Genomic DNA, 27,401 nt, shown 5'->3' with positions numbered 1-27,401 from the left:
TTCAGTCCCCCTACTCCCTGTCCCCTGACTGCTCTGACCCCTATCCACACCCTCGCTCCCTGACAGGCCCCCCAGGACTCCCACACCTATCCAACCCCCCCTGACATCCCCCCCAACCTTTGCCCTATCCAACCACTCTCTGTCCCCTGACTGCCCCTTGGGACTCTCTGCCCCTTACCCATCCACTCCCCGCCCCCTTAGCATGCCGCTCAGAGCAGCAGGACTGGCAGCTGCATTTTGTTCAAGGCTACAGAAATAGGCGTCAGGGTACTCAGCAGGTGTTCAACATTTCTCTTAAACCTGTTAGGCAAGAAGATTCTTTTCCGCAAGAAGATTCTTTTCCCCAAGAATCAGGCAAGCACAGACAATACTGAAGGGGGTTTATTTACGGTACTGGTAAGACTGACAGGCAGCTTCAAAAATATAATGCCACTGTGGCCCGTTATATACATTCTTTTATCAGTTCATTTGCATTTATCTGTACATGCAGAGACAGACATTGTTGCAAGTCAAGAGAGAACCCTGGAGAAAGATAAAAATAAGAACAGTACGTACATATAGAGATCATCCTAATTGCATCAAACATCTATGCCTACCTTGCGGGGGAAGGAGGTGGAGCGTGAGGGTAGGAATGGGTTCTTACAGATATCCAGTGGGCTGTGAAGGGAGGGTTTATTCTGTTCTAAGAGCTGAGTTACTGGGTGGGCATTAACCATATAAGCTTATCAGTTGTTTACAATTGTCAGTGCCATTTGTGCCACTGAAATATTCCTGCTTGCTTGTCTGGGCCCCATTCTGTTTTCCTCGCTGAACTGTCTCTCTCCATGGGCACAAGCTTTGTTCCTTCTTATCGATAAGCTGAACTAAAGCCTTGGCTACACTTGAGAGTTACAGCACTGTTGAGGAGAGAGGCAGCATGGCAGGAGGCGGACGGGACTGGGGGGGTCTGTTTCGGAACAGCTGCTTATCTGGTCTGTGAGGAAAAAACAAACAGCTGCTGTTTGCTTTCAGTGAGTGAGAGAGGGGTGGAGGAGGGGGTCAGAACTTGCAAGGCAGCTGCTGATACAGTGTCGGCTCCAAAAATCCACTCTCTCTCCCCCCAATTGCTCCCTGTCACACTCCACCCCACCCCCCCTTTTGAATAGCACGTTGCAGCCACTTGAATGCTGGGATAGCTGCCCATAATGCACCGCTCCCAATGCCACTGCAGATGCTGCAAATGTGGCCACAACAGTGCGCTGGTAGCTGTCAGTGTGGCCAGACTGCAGCGCTTTCCCTACTCAGCTGTACGAAGACAGGTTTAACTCCCGGCGCTGTACAGCTGCAAGTGTAGCCATACCCTAAGTTATCATGTATTCACAGAAACTATGTCCTTGCTTCTCAGCAGTTTTTGTCTTTTCTGCTGGCTGAATTTTAACTCCTTCCTGACAAGCCCAGTGTTGAGAACTTTGGCTGTGACAGTGCCAGCTATTTTTTCACAATTTTGTTCACAAACTGTCATCAGATTAGGCCAGTTCTTGATATGGTGCTCAAAACAGTCCACTACTGAGTTCCATTGCATGTCTTGCAAGAGAGTTAGCTTGGTTTCTCCCACTTTTTTCAGAGCAGCTGCTGCAAAGTTGTTGTTACGGAAGTATTTCCTAATTTCAACAACATTACCCTTTATTTCTGGAACACTGAAATCTTTAGCTAGGAGGTGCATCAAATGAGCACTGCAACCGTATGTTGTTAGCTTGGGACTCTCTTCGAAATCTTCTAAATCATCTTGGATACATTTGCAGCATTGTCTGTGACCAAGCTGCGTACTAGACATTTGATTTGTTTTTCACAGCTTGTTATAGCTGTTACTGCTACTTCTTGTAAGTATTCTGTGTGTGCATTTCCTGATGTATCAATTTTTTCTGTAAGGAAGACATTCCTTTCTTCTGTTGTCACACAGGCACATATAACAGGATCATTGTGGACATCAAGATTCAGGTTAACAATTTTACGCTCTAAACCTTTTGCACACTGCTCAATTTCTCTTTCATACAAGTTATCCAGCAATTTGCCTGTGACATCCTGGTCTTAATGACTGAACCATGTTAATGAAGTTCTCAGTCATACGGAAAAGAGACTTTGTTGCATAAACAAACTGGGCAATTTTTTCAATTACCTCTGTTTGTAATCTGCTGGTTCTTATCACAAACTTCTCTATGGTTGTTTCTAGATGAAGGAGATTTTGTTTTCTTTTTGCTACAGGTGATATCCTGTGGCTATGCAACATACATGATGTGACTGAAACACTATCATTGACAGATGACTTTGAAACTATAGAAAATGATGGTGACCTTGAAAGTGAATAGTCTTCAGAATCCTGTATGTTGAGGATGGATTCCCCTAAACAAAATAAGTCAATGCAGTTATTTAATTATTATTACCATACTGCTCACTGCATTCACTGACACTCAGGGCTTGTCTACTGTGATAAAGTTCCTCCTCTACCTTGGTGGGTCCTGCACTTATTGGCGGATTTTGCTCACCTCAGATATTCATGGCAGCCCTCAGTTTGGCCATTTCCTAATTAGCCTGCCTGTCTTAATTTGTTCCAGCAAGTTCCTGATTGTTCTGTAACCGCCCCTGTTACGTTACCCAGGGAAAAAGGACCTGCTTAATCTGGGACTAATGTATCTGCCTTCTATCACTCTTCTGTAGCCATCTGGCCTGACCCTGTCACGGTACATTACCTGCAGGATCGACGGGCATCAATTTGTAGTCTAGACATGATAAATTGACCACCGAGCGCTCTCCCGTCGACTCTAGTACTCCACCCGAGCGAGAGACGGGGTTGACGGGGAGCGTCAGTTCTCGACTTACCGCAGTGAAGACCCGCAGTGAGTAGATCTAAGTACGTTGACTTCAGCTACATTATTCACAGAGCTGAAGTTGCGTAGCTTAGATTGATACCACCGCATCCCGTTCTGCACCTCCCTTCCTGCCTCCCGCCAACCCCCCGTAGACCAGGCTATAGCACTACTTTAAAGGTGAAATTGTAAAAGGAAGATCTGCCTATTTCAGCTACTTATTTTTTATCACAACTGCATCTGAAATGATAGAGCCATAGAATAACAACTGTATTTTTTGCTCAAACATGAGAATTCAAGAATAGTCCAGAAGGAAGACAGGCAGTCCTTAAGAAAGAAGCATGAAATAAAAAAAAGTTTACCAGCCTGAAGATCCTGCATGTTCAGACACGTTCCTTTCATCATCTTCAGCGCAGCTTCCTCCTGAGAAGGAACATGTCTCATGATGTTGTTTCATTTAGGCAACCAGGCCTTGCATTTCTTTGTTGCACTGTTTGCATTTTGCACGCGTGCCTGTCTTACACACAGGTATAATAATAATATAAATAATATATGGAGATATACCTGTCTCATAGACCTGGAAGGGACCTTGAAAGATCATCGAGTCCAGTTCCCTGTCTTCACTAGCAGGACCAAGTACTGTCCCTGACAGGGTGAGTTTCTTTTGTTTCCCCTCCCCCCAAGTCCCTAAATGGCCCACTCAAGGATTGAACTCACAACCCCAGGCCAATGCTAAAACCATTGAGCTATCCCTCCCCCAGGAAGAGGAACTTCATTAAAATATTCCCAAACTGAGTCTCTTTTACGTCCTGGTGCCATTATAGGTTTTCCCTTCTAGTGAGAGAATGGTATGGTAGATCTCCAATCAATGAAGGCTACACTCAGAAAGAATTCAAGACTTCTGGAATATGCTGCCCAAACAGTTTCACTTTTGTTTCTACTGCCCGTCCCTCCTTTCTCACATTTATCTCTAGACTTCTTCTCCTTGTCCAGATCTATTCCGCCCCCAGCAATCTTCTATTCATTGAACTTTTTGAAACTCTACACTTTTAGAGAGAGGTAAGGGATTGACTCTGTTTACACAGATTTGCAGAGGGAAAATAGAGTTGAGGTCTGTTATTTCTCACCTCTCTATAGTCTTTATTTATTTAAAAAAACATTTTTGCTGTTAACAAGCCTGTTATCTCTGGACCCACAAATCCACAGTTTGAGAACTGCAAAACTAAGCATCTCTGATGGTATCTTCTAGACTGAGCACTGAGTCCCATTGGGTAGATAGAAAGATTAACCTCAGTAATCTATACAGAAGCCCCTGAATCCCCATAAAATTGAGTCCCTAATCCATGAACTATTGGAACTCATTTACAAAACTTTTCTTAAACATTACATGACTATATTGTCTCATACTATAGAATTAGAATTTATAATCCGTATTTCATGATGAGATATCATTGAGCTAAAAGGAATCTTAATTCAAACTATCTTTAGATAAGTTTTTTTTTCCTCCAAAAGCATTTTATCAAAAAAATGATTTAAATAAAAACAATTGTTTTTCTTAAATTAAAAAAGTCAATCATTGATTTTTATCCATCCTCCTCTCTCCTCTCCTCTCCTTTTAGGACTCTTGCTTTTGGATGGTTTAGGGAGATTATTATGAGCTTGTCCTTCCTCACTCACCTCAAAAGAAAGGGGATAGAGGGGGTGATAAGATCCTTGGGGAGAACAGTCTGTGTTAGGATAATCCACCGTAAAATAGACACTTTGTCTTTTGGGGCCAGAAGTCCCTAACATAGGTTATTCTTTTATATGCTACCGATTGATCCACCACATAAGCAGTTGATTAAAATAAATCAGTGTAAAGCCCTTTAATACAATTATGCATATTAGAGGATCTCTGCTTGCTTTGCTTTGGGCCGTCTGGTGATTTATGTCTGGCAGAATGGAAGTCATCATTTGCCCATGTGTTACTTGTTTTTTTACATTGACAGGGAGGTGAAAATGTTACTTTAATGTGTTTGTAATGTAGTGAGGAAGTTATATTGGCATCATGACCCCTTGCTCTAAAATATTCATATCTCTGGTTACGCCTGTCTTCCAAACCAGGTTCAGAAATAACACATGTTCTAGGTTAGTGCTGATAAATTGTGCTTAGGAGCTGTTTGTTCCAAATGTTAAATCAGCTGACAGGAATTCAGTCATATTTTTACACCATCAGAAATTACTGCTTTCAATACATTTCTGTTATAAAGTTATCAGGATGAAAAGAGATGATTTCATTAGAAGTCATAACACTGCCGTGTACGTTGGACAATCCAGGAGGAGAGCCATGTTGTGAGATGGTTTCTGCTTTGTGTCATGCGTGTATGGGATTTGTGATCACGGCAGAAGAGACAATCAGCAACTCATCTTTAGGCTTTGCGATTAAAATAAATAAAAGCGTCAAAGCCCTTGAGTTTGCTTGTGCTGCAGCAGTGGTGGAACTGAAGGCATGCAGCTGTACAATGAACTAATCAGCCAGACTGGATATTGTTATGTAGTGTTGCTAATCGTGTTTGTACTGCAGTAGTGCCCAGAGAAGCTAGTTGGGGAGCAGGGCTCGATAGTGCTAGGTGCTATGCAAATACCTGATGAAAATCCAGGCCTACAGTGGAAGGCCCTGACACTTTAGTGGGTTGTGTCTGTGCATACCGCTGTGCCAGTCAGAGCCCCACCGACCTCAGTGGGCCTGCAAGTGGATGCACTCAGTTACAGAACTGGGGACTAAGAAATGCCAGATGACTCACTCTCTGAGGGCAGCTCTGGCCGCAGTCATTCACACTAGGCCTAACTGGGTTCCAGTTTAGAGGGTAGCTGGGATGTTGTCAGCGTTCAAGTGCCTGGCTAACCTGCCAGTGGGTCCTGGCCGAGCTCCCCTTGTAGCACAGATGGAGCCCTGGTGGAACGCTAACAACAGCCGATGGCAGGCAGTAGCCATGCTGGTGCTGAGCAGTACTTCAAAGGCTAACCAGTTCTCCATCTTGTGAAAACAGAAATCGTGTTTTTAAGTGTTTACGAAGTGTGAACAGCACAGCCAGAGGGCAGCAGGAGAGGATAGATGGGAGATATGTAAGCCCCAGGATGATGAGAGCCTTATTCCCTGTAGAGGGAAGAGAGGCTGCTAAGGATTAATTAGAGCACCTGAGGCCAGTCACCTGATAAAACCCCTTGCTTCAGTCACAGCTGGATGAGTTTAAGCAGAGTGGTTTGGTGTTGGAGCAGAGAGCAGTTTGGAGAAGTGCTGTGGCGGGTCAGGAGACCAAGACCCTAGGTAAAGGGAAACCTGATTTGGGGTGGGTTAGTAGAGTTGGTGTAATTTATCCACTTAATTAAATTTTATTTGATTAATTTTTAATTAGTAATATTAATAATAATTATTGGCTATTAATTAGTATGGGTTTGGCTCGCCAATATAATTGATCAGAAGATAAAGTTCGTCCTGAATCAGGCTTCACAGAGTTTATAAAAGGAACTTTGGGGGTATGACAGGAGCTTACAGTGAGACAGATATAGTCATAAAGACCTTTTTATTAAAATCAATGAAACAATAAATAGATGTTAAAACAGTTCAAGATTACAAAGTTACAAAATATCACAGTTCTTTAAGAGGGATATTTATGACAATACACTGTTGTAAGCTCACTCTGTAGTGCAGTAGCACTTTGGGTGTTTTTCAGACCTCTGATAGAGGAAGCTATTGTCTGTGTTTTGGTTTTAACCCTACACGTACTAGATGCTTTAGAGGGTAAGAATGAAGCAGAAGGGAAATTAAATTCCTTTTTACTTACAGCTTTGAAAAGAAATAATACTATGGCCTATTAATAGTGAATAGCCTTCGTAGCTGGGTAGCATCGGTACGTAGATGGGGGTGGAGGCGATGAAGAGTAGACAGGAACAGATAGATGGGTGCATCACCTATCTAATGGTGATTTATGTCACCTTTTATAGAGCATTATTTGGAAATCCTTCCTCCTATGCCCAAATTTCGTCTTTCCCCCACGGAAATGTTAGGGTACACCTGCCTCATAGGCTAACGTGTGTGCGTATGGATGACAGGTATGTATGCATTTGTAGTGTACTTGTTAGATTTGTGGGCAAAAATCCCTTTTTCCACCCTTTACTGTTATTGGTTCAGTTAAAGGTCTCCAGACATCTGCGTAAGTATTTTGTCTTATTACTTTTCTGAGTAAGGGTCCCAAAGGTTGCCTTAGCGTCATACAGGATGTCTGACCTGTAGGTATCTTGCATTTCAGCTATTGCAAATCTATAAATCTATAAGCCTATTACATACTTAAATTTATCAAGAAGACATTTTATATATACCAACAGATTAATCCTCAGGGCTACACTTGTACAGAGCGGAGGGACTCCACAGATACAAGGGGTTGGGAGGAACCTTACCCAAGCAGAGAGAGGGCAGGAAGCCCCACAAGCTTAAGGGCTGGAGAGGGAAGTAGCCCAGGGGAAGGAGTCACTAGTTCAAGTGGTTTGCCGCTATCCCTAGGGCCCCTGGGCTGGGACCTGGAGTAGGGCAGGCCTGGGTCCCTCCCTCTCCACTCCCCTTCTCTGGGATACTAGTGGGACAGTTAATACCCCAGATCAGAGGCGAGAAACAGCGCCCTGAACACCCCCACAAGAAGAGAAAGTGTGGGACCCATCATAGTAGTGCTGGCAGTTTGCCACAGAAGGCACTTTTGTTTGCTAAAATACCTACTAAATAGCACCTCTAGCCAAGGCCGCCGAAAGGAGGTTTGGTCCCCCCAGCAAGGGTGAACCGGCTAAACAAGGCTGACGAAGCTGGGCACTGGGTCCCTTTCCGGACCGCCGGGCCCCGGTTATTTTTACCCCCGCCCCTCCCATGGGCCCAGGCTCTAGCTTGCTAACACATTACTTTTTCTTTCAAACAAGGCACTGCCTCCATTCTCTCATATCTCTTCCCCCTATGCACAAGGAGAGCAACAAAGCGAAACTTGCAAATTGAAGTGCATTCCCTTTATGGCAGGGACAGAGTGGGCCTGCTGGCTGAATATGGGGCTGAGTGAGACCACAAGGAGGAAGTTAGAAAGACAGAAGCAACCCAGAGTTGCTGTGACTCCTGACACACCCTGTGTGTTAGTTATTACAAAAGAGTAAAACCGGGGTAGGCAACCTATAGCACACATGCCAAAGATGGCACGCGAGCTGATTTTCAGTGGCACTCACACTGCCCGGGTCCTGGCCACCGGTCTGGGGGGCTCTGCATATTAATTTAATTTTAAATGAAGCTTCTTAAACATTTTAAAACCCTATTTACTTTACATACAACAGTATTTTAGTTATATGTTATAGGCTTATAGAAAGAGACCTTCTAAAAATGTTAAAATGTTTGACTGGCACGCGAAACCTTAAATTAGAGTGAATAAATGAAGACTTGGCACAGCACTCTGAAAGGCTGCCGACCCCTGGAGTAAAAGATAGTCATTGCAAAAGTAGGAATGGCAGAGAAGAACCAGCAGTGGGTATAACAATAAGTGCAAAGACACCTGGAACCAATTTCTGCTCTGATTTGTGCCTCTTCATGGAATTACACGGGTGTAAATCAAGACAGAATTTCATCCTCAGAGTATATTTAACATTACTACTTACTCCTATGTCTCCCTCTCCCATTCACCACAACTCTGGTTAGTCATTTAATGGGGAGAAGGGGTGTGAGTTCAGCTGGCACCTGCTGTTCGATGTGTAGCTTTGTTAATGAGACATGTTTTAATTTTAAATCACAGGCTTTGGCAGCAGGCAGTCAGCAGGCCCAGTCAGTGATAAAACATGCAGCCTGGTGTAATCCATTATATCCCTGTAATCTGGTTAAAATAAGAGTCTTGAACAATACAAACAGTATTTAGACTTGCAAACTAAAGTGAAAATATTAGTTTATGTTTCTAGAGTCCAGCTATTCCTCACACAATACAGCAGACTGTGACAAGCAGCAGAGGAAGGAAGGGAGAGTTTTCCATCTCCTGTATCTAGTGTTTTGCAATACACTACTACTTCTTGCCAGTTTTTACGAGCGGAATGGCTGGTTTCTCTGGGCCACACGCCCAGTTTATGCTTAGAGACAAATGGAGGTTGTGCAGTGTCCCAAATACTGTATCCAGGGACAGGAGATTCTCGATTGATTAAATCCTTGGCTTTTCCTGTTTTCAGACTTCTTTTTTTCATCCCGGAATGTCCTAATTTGGTGGTGGTTGACAAGTTACAGGCGTTGTTGTTTTCATAATGACAGCCAGCGGGCTAGTTCTGGGAGCATGACTGGGGGTTATTGTCACCATTGGACCTACACAGTTACTCTGATTGTAACTCAACTGGGGGTGGGGAACAAAGTGAAAGTTCATAAACTGTCACCGTAACTTAGAACAAATGTTATTGGGGAAGGGTGCAAAAGAGAGACAAACTAAATGAGTGCAAACAAGAAATGCCACCTGATCACGCCCAGCAAACAAACCAAGTGTGGGACCGGAAATCAGTAAACCAGAATTGATGTGTTGGAGTGGGCCTAATTGGTGGACAAAACAATGAGGAGATGGGCTGGTCCATCCATCACTCCCTTTTTAAAAAGACGCAAAAGAAAAATAAATGTGAGGGGGAAATGAGTGGAGGAGGATGAGGGCCACTATCTGTGTCTTCTCCTGTGACCTTGGGTTCCACTGTAACATCGATGAGTCTTCATCAGGCTGATCCTGAGAGATCCTGATCCTGACCAGAGTGGGCCAGCGAGAGGAGCCAAGATCACATCCCCACCTCCATTAGCTCTGGCTAAATCCCAGCTACCCTCTGGGATGTGAGACTTTGTCAAAACCTTCTCTTCTCTTCCTCTTCCCCCAGGAGTTGTCCTGCTTCCCCACTTTTTCTTTTTTATCCCTCTTTTTTTTTTCTTCTGTCTAATAAAAGTCTGGCTTAGCCAGCCAAGACCTGTTTGCAATAGTGCTGTGAGCTGTGACCAGAAAGAGGCAACTAAAAGCAGCACCTTAAACAGCTAGTTTGCCAGGACTAGGAGGATATGTCTGCACTGCAATTAAACACCCGCAGTTGGCCTGTGCCAGCTGATTTGGACTGTGAGGCCGGTTCATTGCACTGTAGACTTCCGGGTTCACGATGGAGCCTGGACTCTAGGACCCTGCAAGCTGGAAGGATCCCAGAGCGGGGGCTGCACTCTGAACCCAGAAATCTATGCTGCAGTTAAACAGCCCCATAGCTGAGCCGTGCAAGCATGAATCATCAAGCATGGGCCAGCCGCTGAGTTTTGATTGCAGTGTAGCCAGACTTCGACAAGACTGAGTGCTATGCCTATGTTTTCCCAGCAGTGAGGCTGCATGTGAGAACAGCACCAGAGACCCAAGCTACATATTTTCTCTTTGCTGTTCTTTTCTCTCCCCTTTTGTGTGTTTCTTTTTTGTCTTGTAAAAAAATAGAATCAGACTTCAACAGCAGCAGCTCCAGCCTACCTCAACTAACCTCTTCCCTTTTCCTTCCAAAGTATACGTATTACCATTCATGATACCGTCTCAGAGACTGCCACGTGGGGCTGTGGGGTAGTTCATTTTAAAACCCTCTTTCCAGGTAAAGGGAGCCAGGGATGTTAATAAAATCAAAGCTTTATTTCATATTTTCCAAAGGCTTTAACTCTCTTTCCTTCTCTTCTATATCGTTCAAAAAGAGCAAAGGATTGCTAATGGTGTGTGTGCCATGCTGCTAAGCAGGCTGAGGTCTCTGTACACCAAACTCAGAATCTTGTTCAACCATGTTTAATGCTGGGTCATTTCAGCGTCCTGCAAACTTTTTGGGCCCCTTTATTCCATCTAAATTAATACAACTGGGTGCTGCAGAGGTCGCATCTGTGGCAGAGTGGATGTGTCTGTGTCAAAATGCAAATGCTGCCTGGTATTCTACGTGGCAATGCTGGGTGTGCTGACTGCACAAGCCTGTATGCATTGTACTGCTGCATTCCAGACAACTGCCCTGTCCAGAAAGGTGTTTAGGACAATCACTGAAAAGCCATCAAGACCCCAGTCTGGGACCCTGAACTTCAATTGTCTCCCAACTACTAGTCCAGCCTTGTGGAACAATGGGTTTTCTACACAGGAGCTCACGGGGATAGGAAGAGGCTAGCATGACTGGTGCACAGGGGCCCTATTTAAGAGTAGAGTTCTGCTGTATATAGGGGGATGAGCCATCACTACATGCAGGAAGGATCCTACCCAGCCTGAAACGCTGATGAGCCATGAATACACAGGAGAGGTGAAATCAGACATAGGGAGGGGGCATCTCAGGACTTGGGCTGTTTTCAAAGATTTGTAACTCTAGAGAGCTTTAAGGGTAAAGTGAATGTGGTTGAGAAATTCCTCTACAAAGCCTGTGCGCCTTGCTTTCCTGCCATGTTGTATCACTAGGGGTTAAATGAGAAGTGCAGAGTGCCCACAGCCGCCCTAGATGGAGCTCTGGGGGTGGGGGGGACCTTCAGAAGTCTCTCAGTGTCAGTGGCACCCTATGGCCCAAGGAAGAACATCAGACAAAGTCCGAGGCTGGGAGCACTCCCTACAGACTCAGAGCTGGAAAGACAGACTAGACGGTACCCAGGGGTCCCTCCAGAGTGCAGCATTGACCAGCTCTGACGCCAGGCTCCTCTGGTCCTTACACCGGCAGGCCAATGGCTGCAAGCTGGGAGGTCAGGGAAAGGCAGTGTAAAGTCAGGAAATGCAGTGTATCCTCAGGCCTCCGCAGATGGCCTGGGGAGAGAATAACTTGGGTTGTGCACTTCTTATTTCCCTTTTCAGTGTCCTGCACAGCCTCCTGAAGTTGTGTAGAAAAGTCTCAAACGTGCTCGTTGCAGCAGTAAGCCTGAATCATTTACCAAGGTCTTTTAGAGTATGTCTGCTCTGCAAAACAAGATCCATGGTACGAGTCTGGGCTTGTGCTCTGCATCTGAAATAGCAGTGTAGACGTTCACCAGGGTGGGCAAACTATGGCCCACGGGCTGGATCCAGCCATTCAGGGCTTTGGATCCGGCCTGGGGGATATCCACCCCCGTGGCATCGCAGGCCTGGCGCCGCTCCTGGAAGCAGCCAGCACCATGTCCCTGCGGCCCTTGGGGGAGGGGAGGGGATGGGGCAGAGGGCTCTGTGCGCTGTGCTCGCCTGCAGGCACCACCCCCCATAGCTCCCACTGGCCAGGAATGGGGAACCGCGGGCAATGGGAGATTCGGGGGAAGTACCCGCAAGCGAGGGCAGCACCTGGAGCCCTGTGCCCTCCCACCCCACAAAGGCCACAGGGATGTGGTGCCAGCTGCTTCCGGGAGCAGCACGGCACATGGCCAGGGCAGACAGGGAGCCTGTGTTAGCCCTACTGTGCACCGCTGCCACCCCAGAGCTGCTCCAGGTAAGCGGCGCCGGGCTGGAGCCCGCACCCCGAAGCCCTCCTGCACCCTGCCCTGATCCCCCGTCAAACCCTCCATTCCCTCCTGCACTCCAGCCCCCTGCCCTGAGCCCCTTCCTGCACACCGCACCCACCCACACCCTGCACTCCCTCCCGCACCCCAACCCCCTGCCCTGAGCCCCCTGCCACACGCCTCCTGCACCCCTGCCCTGAGCCCCTTCCTGCACACCGCATCCACCCACACCCTGCACTCCCTCCCGCACCCCAACCCCCTGCCCTGAGCCCCCGCCACACGCCTCCTGCACCCCAGTCCCCTGCCCTGAGCTCCTTCCTGCACACCGCATCCACCCACACCCTGCACTCCCTCCCACACCCCAACCCCCTGCCCTGAGCTGCCTGCCACACGCCTCCTGCACCCCAGCCCCCTGCCCTGAGCCCCCTGTCGCATGATTCCTGCCCCGAGCCCCTTCGTGCACACCGCACCCACTCGCACCCACCCACACCCTGCACTGCCTCCTGCACCCCAGCCCCCTGCCCTGAGCCCCTTCCTGCACACCGCACCCACCCACACCCTGCACTCCCTCCCGCACCCCAACCCCCTGCCCTGAGCCCCCGCCACATGCCTCCTGAGCCCCACCCTGCACTCCCTTCCGCACCCCAACCCCCTCCCCTGAGCCCCTGCCACAGGTCTCCTGCACCTGAGCCCCACCACACGCCTCCTGCACCCCAGCCCCCTGCCCTGAGCCCCTGCCACACGCCTCCTGCACCTGAGTCCCGCCACATGCCTCCTGCACTCCAGCCCCCTGCCCTGAGCCCCTGCCACATGCCTCCTGCACCCCAACCGACTGCCCTGAGCCCCCTGTCGCACACCTCCTGCACCTCAACCCCCTTCTCTGAGCCCCCCATCAAACCCTCCATTCCCTCCTGCACCCCAACCTCCTGACCTGAGCCCCGTGCCACATGCCTCCTGCACCCAACCCCCTGCCCTGAGCCCCCTGTCGCACACCTCCTGCACCTCAACCCCCTTCCCTGAGCCCCTTCCTGCACACCGCACCCCACACACAGCCTGCACCTCCTCTCGCACTCCAGCCCCCTGCCCTGAGCCCCCGCCACACGCCTCCTGCACCCCAACCCTCTGTCCTGAGCCCCCTGCCGTATGCCTCCTGCACCCCAACCCTCTGTCCTGAGCCCCCTGCCATATGCCTGCTGCAGCCCAACCCCTTGTCCTGAGTCCCTTCCTGCACACTGGACCCCCACACACACCTCGCACTCCCTCCTGCACCCCAACCTCTGCCCTGAGCCCCCTGCCGCACACCTCCTGCACCCCAACCCCCTGCCCTGAGCCCTCTGCCGCACGCCTCCCACCTCCTGCATCCCAATCCCCTGCCCTGACCCCTGCTACAGGGCCCCCTGCCCTGAGCCCCTTCCTGCACACCGCACCCCTGCCCCAGCCCTACATTCATGGCCCTGCATGCAATTACCCCACCCAGAAGGTTTGCCCACCCTTGATGTTCACACTTGGGCTCTGAGACCCATCCTTCTCATTGGGTGTTAGAGCCCAAGCAGAAGTGTCCACACTGCTGGTTTTAGACCGGTAGTACAAGCCTTGTGAGCCTGGGTTTGCAGACCCTGGGACATGCTGGTGGTTTTGATTTGCATTTTTTTGCAGTGTAATCATACCTGCAATTTGTGGGGCGGGGGGGTGGGGGATTTGAAATCCCCTTGGGCCTTTCTGACTCTGTCTCTGTAGAGAAAATGGGAATGGCAGATCTGGCCTTCACAAGCTCACAGCCACAAGCTTACTTTGAGACCTTCTCTTCATTACAAAAAAAGGCCCTGCTCTGAATTGGAGTCAGCTAACTGGAGGTGAAACCCGAGTAGAGACAAGGTAGTTAGTAGTTTTCACAGGAGTTAGCCAGTTGTAAAGACTTGATATCGCTGATGCACAACAGCTGCTGGAAGCTCCCTACTGACTGTCTCTGGCCTGTTTCAATGCCACTGCAGTTTGTGCACTGTAGAAGCACTGCAGCTGCAGTATATCTACACTACAAGTGCTGCAGCGGCATCTGTACCGCTCTAGTGCCACGGAGTAGACACTTCTGTAAGTAAGTAGTAAACTCAGCCCCTCAAGAGGCAGAAGCTAGGTTGACAAAAGAATTCTTCCAATGACCTAACTGCATTTTGTAGCAGCAGGTGGAAGAGGAAACTTTTCTTCTCCTGCCAAAAGCACCTAGAAATAACACTGTGCTCAGTGTTTCAAGCCCAGCTGAACTACACGCCAGTTGCGAGCTTTTTGTTTGAATGGGTGTTCTGTTATTTTTCCATCGACCAATTTTGTGAAACAGCTAAACAGAATATAAACAATTACTCACAATTAATTTTGCTTCTGCCATTTCTGTTTTCCCCACTCATTAAATTACTTTCTTCAGTGATGTCTCCTGAATTCAGCCTGCCTGCTGTGGCTCTGCCTTTTAGCAGCTGAATTTCTCTGCATCTGGTAACAGCCACTCTCCTGTGCAGTGTGGGGGGTTTCCCCTTCTGATCTCCCCACATGCTCTAGTTGCTGTTACCTTTAAGCCAGCAGTTGTTGTGTTCTAAATTCAGATACTTCTGAGAACCTCCTGTGAACACTTAACCTAACGTGAAATGATCTAGTCCAAATAAGGCATGAAATGCAGCTGCTGCCTCTGTTCTCTGAAAATGTTTTGACAAGTTTATCTGCAATGCGGGTTTACTGACTAATCTGTCAATTCATGGAACAGTTCAGGGTGGATGGGGAGTTATGTGTGAAAACAGTTTAGCCACGACTCTCATATACCCTTTTGTTGTTTTTCCACATAGTATGGATTTTCACATTTCCTTGGCGTAGTCAGCATTTTTTCCTCTTATTCCTTTGTAAGCCACTTCACCTCCCCTAGCCTCTTCCGCAGCAGGTAGCAAACAGCATGCGTTCCCACATGACTAAAGCTATGTCTACACTGCGCACTTTACGAACGGCCTGCCTGTGCCACTACAGTCGTGCCATTGTGAGGTGTGCAGTATAGCCACCCTTTGTCGCCAGAGCTCTCCTGGCGGCAAAATAAAACCACCTCCAATAAGGGACAATAGCTTTGTTGAGAGAGAGCGTCTTCCACCGACGAAGCACTGTCCACACCAGTGCTTTTTGTCATTAAAACTTTTGTTGTTCGGGGAGGGTGTTTTTTTCACGTCTCTGAGCGACAGAAGTTTTAATGATGGAAGTGCAGTGTAGACATGGCCGAACACATCCATGTGCATTCTCTGCGAAGCAAAAGCTACAATGGGTTAGCGTAGATTAAATGTCAGCAGTCTCACTGCAGCCCAAAAAGGGGGTCTTGTGTTGACTATGTAGTTAGGCTCTGATCCTGCAACCAGATGTGTAGTGGCCCTGTTGGGGCAGGGATCAAGCTGCAGTATGGGGAGGGTTATCTGTCCAAGTGTGCCTCTTTTCTGTGCAGCATGCCTACGCCTGCCAGGCAGGTCAGGGCCCTCCAGCAGGAATTGCTGTATGTGCTGCTTCCTTAGAGGTGGACAGCAAACCAAAGAGGAATCTGATACTTCAGATCTATAAGTGAGATTCTTCCCACATCATCAAGGGCAAGACCAAGAATTGTGCATCTGTTCCACTGTTTTTGCATTTTGCATGGGTATGAGCTGTTTCCCCTGAGCCTAGCAAGGGAGTAGGTTATGGGGCCATCGGCAGGAAGCCACGGATACAGCCCCAGGGGGTGTCAGGGATTTCTCTTTTGTTGATGTAACAGGGTTGCTGCTTGCTACTAGTGCACCTCCTTGTGGATAGGTCTTGGAATTAGTTCTGGCTTCATCTGGTGCCCCCTCGTTGCTCGCTCTGTGATGATCTTTGTCCAGCCTGGTCTCCCCTTTCGGGTTAGCAGGTCTGACAATTCCTGGGCAGATGCCGTCTCCAGACAGCGTTCGGCCGCAGCTCAGGCTCTATGCCACTATATCACTGGGTGGCAGGGAAACCTGGGCCTGTCCATTGCTCCGGGTTACAGTCCTGAGCCCCAATAACCCACAATGCAGGTCCTCAGTCCCCATCCCTGTTGCCGTTTCCCTGGGCTCCTTCCTCTCAAGCCCTTCCCTCTTTTCTCTTTCCTGCTTCTGGATTTACCACCGGAGCCGCCTCTACTCCCCGTGGCTACTTCCCCCTGTGAGCCTCGTGTCAGCCTCCTTACTCCTGGCTGACTCTCTCCTGCGGCTTCTCTTGTTCCTCCCAGAGAGCAACTGCAGACTACTTCTAATGTAAAACAATAGCTAAGGGTATGTTTCTTTTACCTGTAAAGGTTAACAAGGGAACCAAACACCTGACCAGAGGGCCAATCAGGAAACCGGATTTTCAGCTCAGTGAGGGAATGTTTGGGTCTGTGTCTTTTGTCTGTCTCTCGGCTATGAGAGGGATCTTTCTATCTTCAAGCTTCTAATCTTCAGTTTCAAGTTGTGAGTACAAAGGTAGAAAAACAATAGGCTGTTGTTGTTTTTTTGTATTACAGTGTGTAGTTGCTGGAATGTTTAAATGTATCTCTTTTGATAAGGCTGTTATTCATATTTTTCTTATAGCAATTGACCCTGTATATTGTTATCTTGATACAGAGAGCATTTATGTCTTTTCTTCTTTTTTTATATAAAGCTTGTTTTTTAAAACCTGTTTGAGTTTTTCTCTCGGTTAGGCTAAGGACGAAGGGAGGGAAATCTGCTTGTGTTAGATTAACTAGGTTGAATCTGCATAGCCTCTGGGTGAGGGGGAGAGACATTAATCTCTTGGGGTTGTTTCAGGAAATTGAAGCAGGGAAATCTAGTATACCAGGGCGCGCGAAATCTGGGGGAGGTAAAGAGGGGAAGAAAAGTGGTTATTTCCCTTTGTTGTGACTCAGGGCATCTGAGTTCTTGGGTCCCCAGAGAAGGTTTGGGAGCCAGAGGAGCCAAGCCCTGGAATCCTTGGCTGGTGGCAGCGATATCAGTCTAAAGCTGGGTAATTAAGCTTAGAGGAGTTTAGGCTAGTTCTCATTTGACTCTAGGTTCAGATTGAGGAATAACTATGACAACTTCCCTTGCCACTCCTTCTGCATTCCGCCTTCCAGGCTTGTTAATCCCCCAATGGTGGCTTCCATCTCACTTCACCTGGCCCTCTGGGTTAACCCAGGTCACCTATTGGCCCTCCGCAGGACTAGTGGGAGGGGCAACACGCCGTCCGCTGCGGTGCGTTTCTTTTGCCAGGATATGAAGGTTTGTCTTACTATTGTTGGTTTAACTAGACAGGCAAACTGAAAGCAGCAAACCCGTCCAGTGTGGACCACAGTTATACTGTTAAAAGTAGCTGTGGTTTGGGCCCTGAGAACCATTAGGTCAGTGTAAGGCACCTTTATCACCTGTGAACTGCATCTTGGCGCTATGCTTGTACCGGCATAACTCTGTTGGCAAAAATGACACCCCTACTGCGGTAGGTATGTCGTACGATTTGCAAGTGTAGCTCAGGCCAAAGAGATATATGAGGAATCACAGCAGAATGCCACAAAGATCAAGTCCGGAGGCCAGTTTTGTTTACTCCTATCACTTAAATGATACTCTGGGGATGGCATGGACTGCACTCTCAGCAAGTTTGCAGACGACACTAAACTGGGAGGAGTGGTAGATATGCTGGAGGGTAGGGATAGGATACAGAGGGACCTAAACAAATTAGAGGATTGGGCCCAAAGAAACCTGATGAGGTTTAACAAGGATAGGTGCAGAGTCCTGCACTTAGGATGGAAGAATCCCATGCACTGCTACAGACTAGGGACCGAATGGCTAGGCAGCAGTTCTGCAGAAAGGGAGCTAGGGGTTACAGTGGACGAGAAGCTGGATATGAGTCAACAGTGTGCCCTTGTTGCCAAGAAGGCTAACAGCATATTGGGCTGTATAAGTAGGGGCATTACTAGCAGATTGAGGGATGTGATCATTCCCCTCTATTTGGCGTTGTTGAAGCCTCATCTGGAGTACTGTGTCCAGTTTTGGGCCCCACACTACAAGAAGGATGTGGAAAAATTGGAGAGAATCCAGCGGAGGGCAACAAAAATGTTTAGGGGGCTGGAGCACATGACTTATGAAGAGAGGCTGAGGGAACTGGGATTGTTTAGTCTGCAGAACAGAAGAGTGAGGGGGGATTTGATAGCTGCTTTCAACTACCTGAAAGGGGGTTCCAAAGAGGATGGATCTAGGCTGTTCTCAGTTGTAGCAGATGACAGAACAAGCAGTAACGGTCTCAAGTTGCAGTGGGGGAGGTTTAGGTTGAATATTAGGAAAAACTTTTTCACTAGGAGGGTGGTGATGCACTGGAATGGGTTCCCTAGGAAGGTGGTGGTATCTAGATCCTTAGAGGTTTTTAAGGTCAGGTTTGACAATGCCCTGGCTGGGATGATTTAGTTGGGGTTGGTCCTGCTCTGAGCAGGGGGTTGGACTAGCTGACCTCCTGAGGTCCCTTCCAAACCTGATATTCTGATAGTGTATGATAATAACCGATCCAGCAAGGAAGGTAATTTCTAGCCAGGCCTACTGGAAAGAAATGTACCAAAGAGTCTGTGCTGCGGAGCACAGCCATGCCATGGCTCAGCACTGTGCTGCAGTGGTGCTGGCTGCTGCTGCTGGAGTGGTTGTGCCACATTTTGGTCTCTGCCTGGCTGCAGTCCGGCTCCCTCCCTGCTGGCCAAGGTCTGTGTCCTGGCAGCAGCCGGCCTTCTCCCAGCTCTTGGGAGGAATATGTCCTTTGGGGTCACTGGTTTGCCCTGTGTATATTTCTCCCAAAGTCTGCGCCAGCTCTGCGTGCTCCTGAAACTGAGGGGTCCTCGGCGCACACAGTTGTGCTGGTCTGACGAAAGGTGGGGTATATTTTAAACCAATATAGTTAAACTGGTGCACACCTTTGTGTGTACACTCTTCTGTTGATTTAAACCTGGCTTATTTTGGTTTAGCCTGTACCAGTTTTAGCCCAATGTAAGAGCATGTCCACAGAGGAGCTTGCACCAATTTCTAAACCAATTTAAATTAAATCAATGTAACTTGTGTGTAGACAAGATTTCACATACACAAGTTGTGACCCTGAGCTTCATTCCAGTTGCCCGAATGTAGCTCAGCCAAGAGAGGGGGGTGGCTTTATGCCAACTTCACACTCCAATCCTGCTGCTGGAGTTGCATAAATGTAGACATGTCTCTTTTCCATGCAGACATCCACTACGCAGGGTCCATTGAGGTGTTTAGGATCTGCTGTGCCTGTTCTAGCCATGGCACAGAGCTGGGCTGAGGAGCTGGACCTCAGTGGACCTGCTAATTCAGGTTATGCAGTTAAGATGTGACTGTTTGCAAATTTGTGACAATTCTTCTGAGTCTGATATGGTCAGATTTCATCTGTGCTCTGAGCAGTACGAACTGCTGGCAAAGGGGCTGTCTGTGTCAAGAAATTTTTGCACTGGGGCAAGCCCAGCTATATGTTGGTGCGGTGCCTCTGTGCTGGGTGCTTGCACCATGTAGCTGTGTCAGTGTAACTACACCTGTGCAAAAATCTCTGATGATTACCCCAGCAAGGTGGCTTCCAGCTCTTCTATGCAACTAGCCATTGGGAAAATCCTAACCTAGGGAAAAAATGCTATAGGAAGAGAAGTGGGAAGTGGAGGGTATTGGAAGGGGGCATTAGATTCCCAGTCTCCTGCTGAATTTCAACTCATGACAGATTTTTGGCCACTTGAATAATGAAACAAAACCACCCTAATTTTCTAACGAGCTCCTGCTAGTAGCAAACATATGGATGTCTGAGCAAGCGGGTGGATTGATTTAACTCACCAATTTTAATCAGGATTTAAATTAGGAAATTGTTAATCTTATATTGCATTTGTACTTTTTAGTTCTTTTTCCTGAAGCAACGTTGATTCTCATTGGTTGGGAATGATTAAAACAAGTTGCTTTGCAACTAAGCATAGCTTTAACGCTGAATGTGCTAGCCAGGAGAATACATTACATCTATACACGTTTTATTTAAGTAGTTACGTAGTTTAACATGCCTTTATTCAGGTACTCCAGTTTTACACTTCTTATGTTAGAAAATGGTGAATTACACTTTATTTACTAGATGAGAATTTTTTACTTTGATTTGTGTCAAGTTACATTTGGAAAGATGCTGGAATTCAGTCAAAATGCACAAAAACAGTATTTTAAGTTTCTTTTTTATTAGTTAAATTCAGCTACCTTAAATGTGCTGGATACTATAGATAAGAAAAATAAGTTTATGAAAACATGTTTTGCATATAAACTGATTTATTAAACACAGGAAGTATTAACTGTAGTTAATGAATTGAAGTATGTGTTTGGTTCCCATGTCCTCCAAGGTTTTAGAACTAGTTGATCTCATACTCTCTCACCACATCTTTATTCAGAGATTGGAAATGGAAAACAAGCTTTCCTGCTTTTTCAACTCCCAATTGGTTTCTCAACTTTGAATGAGAGAGTTGTGGAACTGAACTTGCTGAATAAATTGAAATGAAAATAGCCTCTTCTGCAGGTCCAGAGGGAATCCTGCTGTCAAAAGCTGGTTTGGCACTTAAGCGTTTGGAACCAGATTGTGCTAAGCCAGTGATGTCCATCAGTTCAGTGCTTTGATTTTCTTTAAAATTTGCTCAGCGAACGTCTACTGCTTGAGTATTATTTTTATTTAATTTAAATTATTTTAATAGATTATAGTAAATTTAGGCTTTAACTTAGGTTGTCATAATTTTAATTTTAAATTGGTTTATTGTTAAAAAGAAAAATGTATTTAATGTAACTTTTAAAATCAATTTTTTTAAAAAGATCAATGATTTTTATCCACCTTTTGAGCACTAGGGTACAACTATTATACTTAACTTCCTAGACGCAGACTATCTTGGATACTGAAATAAAATGTGGCTGAAGGTAGCACAACTCCTCACCCTCCTAAACAGGCATTCCCAGTTTTCCTAAATATCATGGATTTATTTTCCTTGAGGATGATGGGGGTGAGTAAATTTTTAAAACAAAAAAGTGAGTTCCAAAGTATCCTTCAGAAATAGGATACCAGGCTCTTTGCTTTTTCTCATTAGGGTTACAAGTTGTTTTAGTTTGTCCTATAACAATTGTGCTTTACTTTTTCTGCTCTCCTTGTCTGTAACTTTTGCCCATCTTTGCTACGTTGGGGCTGATACTTATACAGTTTACTGTCTAGAAACTACTGCATTTGAAACACAACTGAATGGAACATGACCAAGAGTAAGGTGCAGCAAACGAAAAATGCATTGGGAAGCAATAGAGCGTGACTGTTTTAAAAACTGTTCCTTACCACCTTTCGCTTTCACGTATGTAAATATCTGGTGGCTGGGCCTCCCCAGGATGAACAGATTAATTCTCCGTATATGTTTTCTTCCCTGAACATTTACTGGGGTAATATTCCATTGCCTCACAGTATAAACCCTTCTGCCTCCTCATGCGTATAGCACCCATCAGCTGATCTAGTGACCCAAGATGCTTAGTGTGCAATGTAGAACAGTTATAGAATCATAGAAGATGAGGGTTGGAAGAGACCTCAGGAGGTCATCTAGTCCAACCCCCTGCTCAAAGCAGGACCAGCACCAACTAAACCTCTCCTCGTAAGTCATGTACCCCAGCCCCTAATCATTTTCGTTGCCCTCTGCTGGACTCTCTCCAATTTGTCCACATTCCTTGTGTAGTGGGGGAACCAAAACTGGACACAGTACTCCAGGTGTGGCCTCACCAGTGCTGAATAGAGATGAATAATCACTTTCCTCTATCTGCTGGCAATGCTCCTACTAATACAGCCCAATATGCCATTGGCCTTCTTGGCAACGAGGGCACATTGCTGACTCATATCCAGCTTCTCATCCACTATAATCCCCAGGTCCTTTTCTCCAGAACTGCCACTTAGCCAGTTGGTCCCCAGTCTGTAGCGGTGCATGGGATTCTTCCTTCCTAAGTGCAGGACTCTGCACTTGTCCTTGTTGAACCTCATCAGATTTCTTTTGGCCCAATCCTCCAATTTGTCAAGGTCACTCTTGACCCTATCCCTACCCTCCAGCATATCTACCTCTCCCCCCAGCTTAGTGTCATCTGCGAACTTGCTGAGGGTGCAATTAATCCCATCAGCCAGATCATCAATAAAGATGTTGAACAAAACCGTCCCCAGGACCGACCCATGGGGCACTCCTCTTGATACCAGCTGCCAACTAGACATTGAGCCATTGATCACTACATTGAGCACAACAATCTAGCCAGCTTTCTATCCACCTTATAGTCCACTCATCTAATCCATACTACTTTAACTTGCTGGCAAGAATACTGTGGGAGACCGTATTAAAAGTTTTGCTGAAGTCAGCATATATCACATCTACCCTTTTCCCCATATCCACAGAGCCAGTTATCTCATCATAGAAGGCAGTCAGGTTGGTCAGGCATGACTTGCCCTTGATGAATCCATGTTAAATATTTCTGATTACTTTCCTCTCCTCCGAGTGCTTCAGAAAGGATTCCTTGAGAACCTGCACCATGATTTTGCTGGGGACTGAAGTGAGGCTGACCGGTCTGTAGTTCCCTGAATTCTCTTTTTGCCCTTTTATAAATATCGGCACTATATTTTGCTTTTTTCCAGTCGTCTGGGACCTCCCCCGATCACCACGAATTTTCAAAGATAATGGCTAATGGCTCTGCAATCACATTAGCCAACTCCTTCAGCACACTTGGATGCATTAGATCTGGACCCATGGACTTGTGCATGTCCAGCTTTTCTAAATAATCCTTAACCTTTTCTTTCACCACTGAGGGCTGCTCACCTTCTCCCCATACTGTGTTGCCCAGTGCAGCAGTCTGGGAGCTGACTTTGTCCGTGAAGACCGAGGCAAAAAAAGCATTGAGTACTTCAGCTTTTTCCACATCATCTCTAACTAGGTTGCTTCCCCCATTCAGTAAGGGTCCCACGTTTTCCCTGACCACCTTCTTGTTGCTAACATACCTGTAGAAACCCTTCTTGTTACCCTTCACATCCCTTGTTAGCTGCATCTCCAATTGTGCTTTGGCCTTCACAATTACACCCCTGAATGCTTGAGCAATATTTCTATACTCCTCCCTAGTCATCTGTCCAAGTTTCCATTTCTTGTAAGTTTCCTTTTTGAGTTTAAGCTCACCAAAGATTTCACTGTTAAGCCAAGCTGGTCGCTTGCCATGTTTGCTATTCTTTCTGCACACCGGGATGGTTTGTTCCTGCACCCTTAATAAGGCTTCTTTAAATACAGCCAGCTCCCCTAGACTCCTTAGCCTCCCAGGGTATCCTGCGCATCAGTTCCCTAAGGAAGTCAAAGTCTGCTTTTCGGAAGTCCAGGGTCCGTATTTTGCTACTCTCCTTTCTTCCTTTTGTCAAGATCCTGAACTCAACCATCTCATGGTCACGGCTGCCTAGTTTGCCACCCATTTCTACTTCCCCTACCAATTCTTCTCTGTTTGTAAGCAGCAGGTCAAGAGGAGCATGGCCCCTAGTCAGTTCCTCTAGCACATGTGCCAGGAAGTTGTCCCCAACACTCTCCAAAAACTTCCTGGATTGTCTGTGCACTGCTGTATTGCTCTCCCAGCAGATGTCAGGGTGATAGAAGTCCCCCATTAGAACCAGAGCCTGTGATCTGGAGACTTCAGTTAGTTGTCCGAAGAAAGCCTCATCTACCTCATCCTCCTGGTCCGGTGGTCTATAGCACACACCAACCATGACATCACCCTTGTTGCTCTTGCCGCTAAACTTAACCCAAAGACTCTCAACAGACTTTTCTCCAATTTCAAACTAGAACTCAGAGCAATCATACTGCTTTCCTACATCCAGTGCAACTCTTCCACCTTGTCTCCCCTGCCTGTCCTTCCTGAACAGTTTATACCCATCCATGACAGTGGTCCAGTCATGTGAACTGCCCCACCAAATCTCTGTTGTTCCAATCACGTCATAGTTCCTTGATTGTGCCAGGACCTCCAGTTCTCCCTGCTTGTTTCCCGGGCATCTTGCATTCATATACATGTGCCTAAGAAAACTAGCCGATTGCCCTGCTTTCTCACTATGAATCAGGAGGCTTCCCATCTGGGCTTAGGTCACCATCCCCCGGTGAACCTAGTTGAAAGCCCTCCTCACTGGGTTAGCAAACCTGCCTGCGAAGATGCTCTTCTCTCTCTTCGTTAGGTGAATCCCATCTCTTCCTAGCAATCGTTCTTCCCAAAACAACATCCCATGGTCAAAAAATCCAAAGCACTCTCTCTGACACCACCTGCGTAACCATGCATTCACCTCCACAGTTCAGTGGACCTACCTGGGTCTTTTCCTTCAACAGGGAGGATGGACAAGAACATGACTTGCGCCTCAAACTCCTTTATCCTTCTTCCCAGAGCCACGTAGTCTGCAGTGATCTGCTTAGTCTTACTTGGCAGTATCATTGGTGCCCACATGGAGAAGTAGGAAGGGGAGCAGTCCGAGATCTCGATCAGTCTCGGCAAAAACTCCGTCACATCCTGGATTCTAGCTCCAGGTAAGCAGCACACTTCTCGAGTCTCCCAGTCTGGTCAGCAGATGGATCACTCTGTCCCCCTTAGGAGGGAGTACCTGACCACCACTCATAGTGTTGCCAGAAACCCCGTGAGAGAATGTTGCAGTTTTCCTACTGTGTATATGTAAAAGTGATCATTTCAATTAATTAAACTTGTTTTTTAATTTACAGATTATTCTGGAGGCAGTTCTTCAGTGAGGTTTAGGCAATTATGAGTTATCAGTGTGAAATTAAAGGGTTGTAAAAATAATTGGATGTGAAAAGTACATATAAAAAAAAAATCTACCCACTGATAACTCAATTCAGATGTTAAAAATCTACTTTGAGTGAAGATTTCAGAATGGAAAGTATCAGAACAAAGCAATGGTTTTTTTTAAAGCCACAAGCATGTAGGAGCAGTAGATTATCATGTAAACCTGCATAAAATGTTATGGGGCAGTTGTATCTCAGTGACGATAAGGTGGCATTGGGTTTCCACTTTAGTCTTAAGAATCACATATTTCACTGGCTTATACCTTTCTAGATGCATAACTGCTTTGTTTGTAACTGCTAGCCCTGCCAGCTTGCCTAGAGATCCAAAAGAGAGGCTCTGGTTCTTCTGACTCATGCATCCTTTCCAGCAACCCCATTGTCCTCAAATTCTACCGCCCTGCAATGCTACTGTCTGTGGAGTCGCACAGGTGCAACTGGGAGCATGACTTAAGGATAATGGGGTTGGCACGGATGGCTCTGCTACTGCACCTTAGCTAATAATTCCATCCATGATGCACAGGCCATTGGGGAAGGATCATGGAGCAGCTTAGTGTGCTGCTGCTGAAAGAACCAGGAGATTCCCCCAGAGGTCCTAGTGACACACACAAGTGAGTAAAGCGCTAGTGAGGACACAGTAACTTGGGCAGGCTTTGCTGTGTGACCATTCACACCAAGGCTAGGATAACCTAGACCCGGCACTAATCACCTGGGTTAATGTACCTTAAGTCTCTAGTGCTTGCTATCAACAAATGTTAGGAGTGTCATAAAGATAATGCAAATGGAATGGGTTGTGGGTGAGTGCCTTTCCCAGTCTGCTCTAGGACAAGGTCTCCACACCATGTAGAGTCCAAACTCCTCTACCTGTGGTTTGGCCTTACTAATATAGACCTGAACGAGAGAACAGAGTTAGCTCAAGCCTCCTCCACATGCGGAGCTGCTCTAGGGTTCGTGGCCCAGACCTGCTCAGCCCACATCCTCATCCTCTCATTGCAGACCCATTCCCAGCTCCCTTATACAGGTGAGCAGTTCATGCCACCTGCTTTGGGTCAGCAGAGCACACTTAGGGATTGTTTACGCTGCACCACAGTGAGGACTGCCAGGGTGCAAATTGCACACTAACTGCCCACGTGGACACTGCTGGCATGAACCAGAAGGTTGGAAAGAGGACTGCATTAATGCATGCTAGGTACCCTTTAGTTCACACCAGCACCATCCACGCAGGGCTGGTAGAGGACAGTTCTGTGGTGCATGCTGAATTCACACCCCCGCTCTGCACGCAGTGCCATGGAGGTGCTCTCCAGCTGTATTTTGCAAAGTACATGTCAGCCACTACGTCTCTGTTCTGCACATGCCTCACCTTTCACCTTATTTGAAAAGTCACTTCCTGTTGTTCAGCAACTGGTACAACCACAGCAGCTCTTCAGGCCACATCCGTTCCCTTACAGCTTCCGCGCAGTGTTTTAATGTGATTAGTATCCTTCTCTGCAGCTCTTGGAAGTACTCTGGTTACAGAGTATAATTCTCAGTATACTGACAAGTTAATGAAGCCAGACATGCTAGTATAATGTTGGCGGTCGCAGCATGTGAGTCCTGTTGAATGTGAAGAGATGCCTGCACAGAGTCTCTGGGTAATACAGGGATATGGAGCCCAGGCATCACTGACCTTAGGGGCTATCTGCTCCCCTGTTTGGTCTGAAGGAGGGAGCCTTGCTGGGTGATGTGAAGGGACAAGCTGGCACGTTCTTAGTAGCCTAAGAAATCGAAGTCTTTAAATATCTGAAAAATGGAACTGGAAAACACTGAAAATTCCCTAGTCTGAAAGATGGCCAGGTGATGTCTCTGAGGGAATTTAGGTCTCAGAGCAGCAGTTGTTAAGACTTCCTAGATAATGCACATCCATGGAAGCTAGTGATCACAGCTTGGTGAGTTAAGTCTTGTAAACCCTGAGCACTTATAAAGAGTGTTCCTCCTTGGGGGGAGGAGGAGTGTTTGGCAGAGGTATAACATGAATTGGCTTCTGTATCAATGTCATATTTTGTTCCAGTCACCTTGACCGGACTGTAAGAAGGACTGAGATGGAACGAATCAGTCTGAGCAGTTTACCTAATCAACAATAAATTAGATAAAGTTAACTTGACAGCACCACAGGGTGGGTTTGATTTAAATCAAATTGATTGAAATCACTAATCTGGAAGACTTGATTTAATCATGGATTTCTACATAAAAGTGCATTCTTGTTGGTTGTTATAACCTTAATACATATTCT

At 46.8% G+C, this 27,401-nt stretch overlaps 1 protein-coding gene across 1 annotated transcript in view; it reads left to right on the top strand.

Moving 5' to 3' along the window:
* The first annotated feature begins 573 nt into the window (after window positions 1–573).
* The window catches only part of B4GALT1 (beta-1,4-galactosyltransferase 1), a 53,851-nt gene continuing 27,023 nt past the window's right edge, over window positions 574–27,401 (top strand). Inside the window, exon 1 of the mRNA XM_032788658.2 lies at window positions 574–625. Within this exon, the coding sequence (XP_032644549.1) occupies window positions 589–625 (37 nt within the window). The 5' untranslated portion in view covers window positions 574–588. The remainder of the gene's footprint in view (window positions 626–27,401) is intronic.

The sequence above is a fragment of the Chelonoidis abingdonii genome, chromosome 6, assembly GCF_003597395.2.
Source record: "Chelonoidis abingdonii isolate Lonesome George chromosome 6, CheloAbing_2.0, whole genome shotgun sequence".
NCBI lineage: Eukaryota > Metazoa > Chordata > Testudines > Testudinidae > Chelonoidis > Chelonoidis abingdonii.
This window is presented reverse-complemented; position numbering and strand designations above follow the sequence as displayed.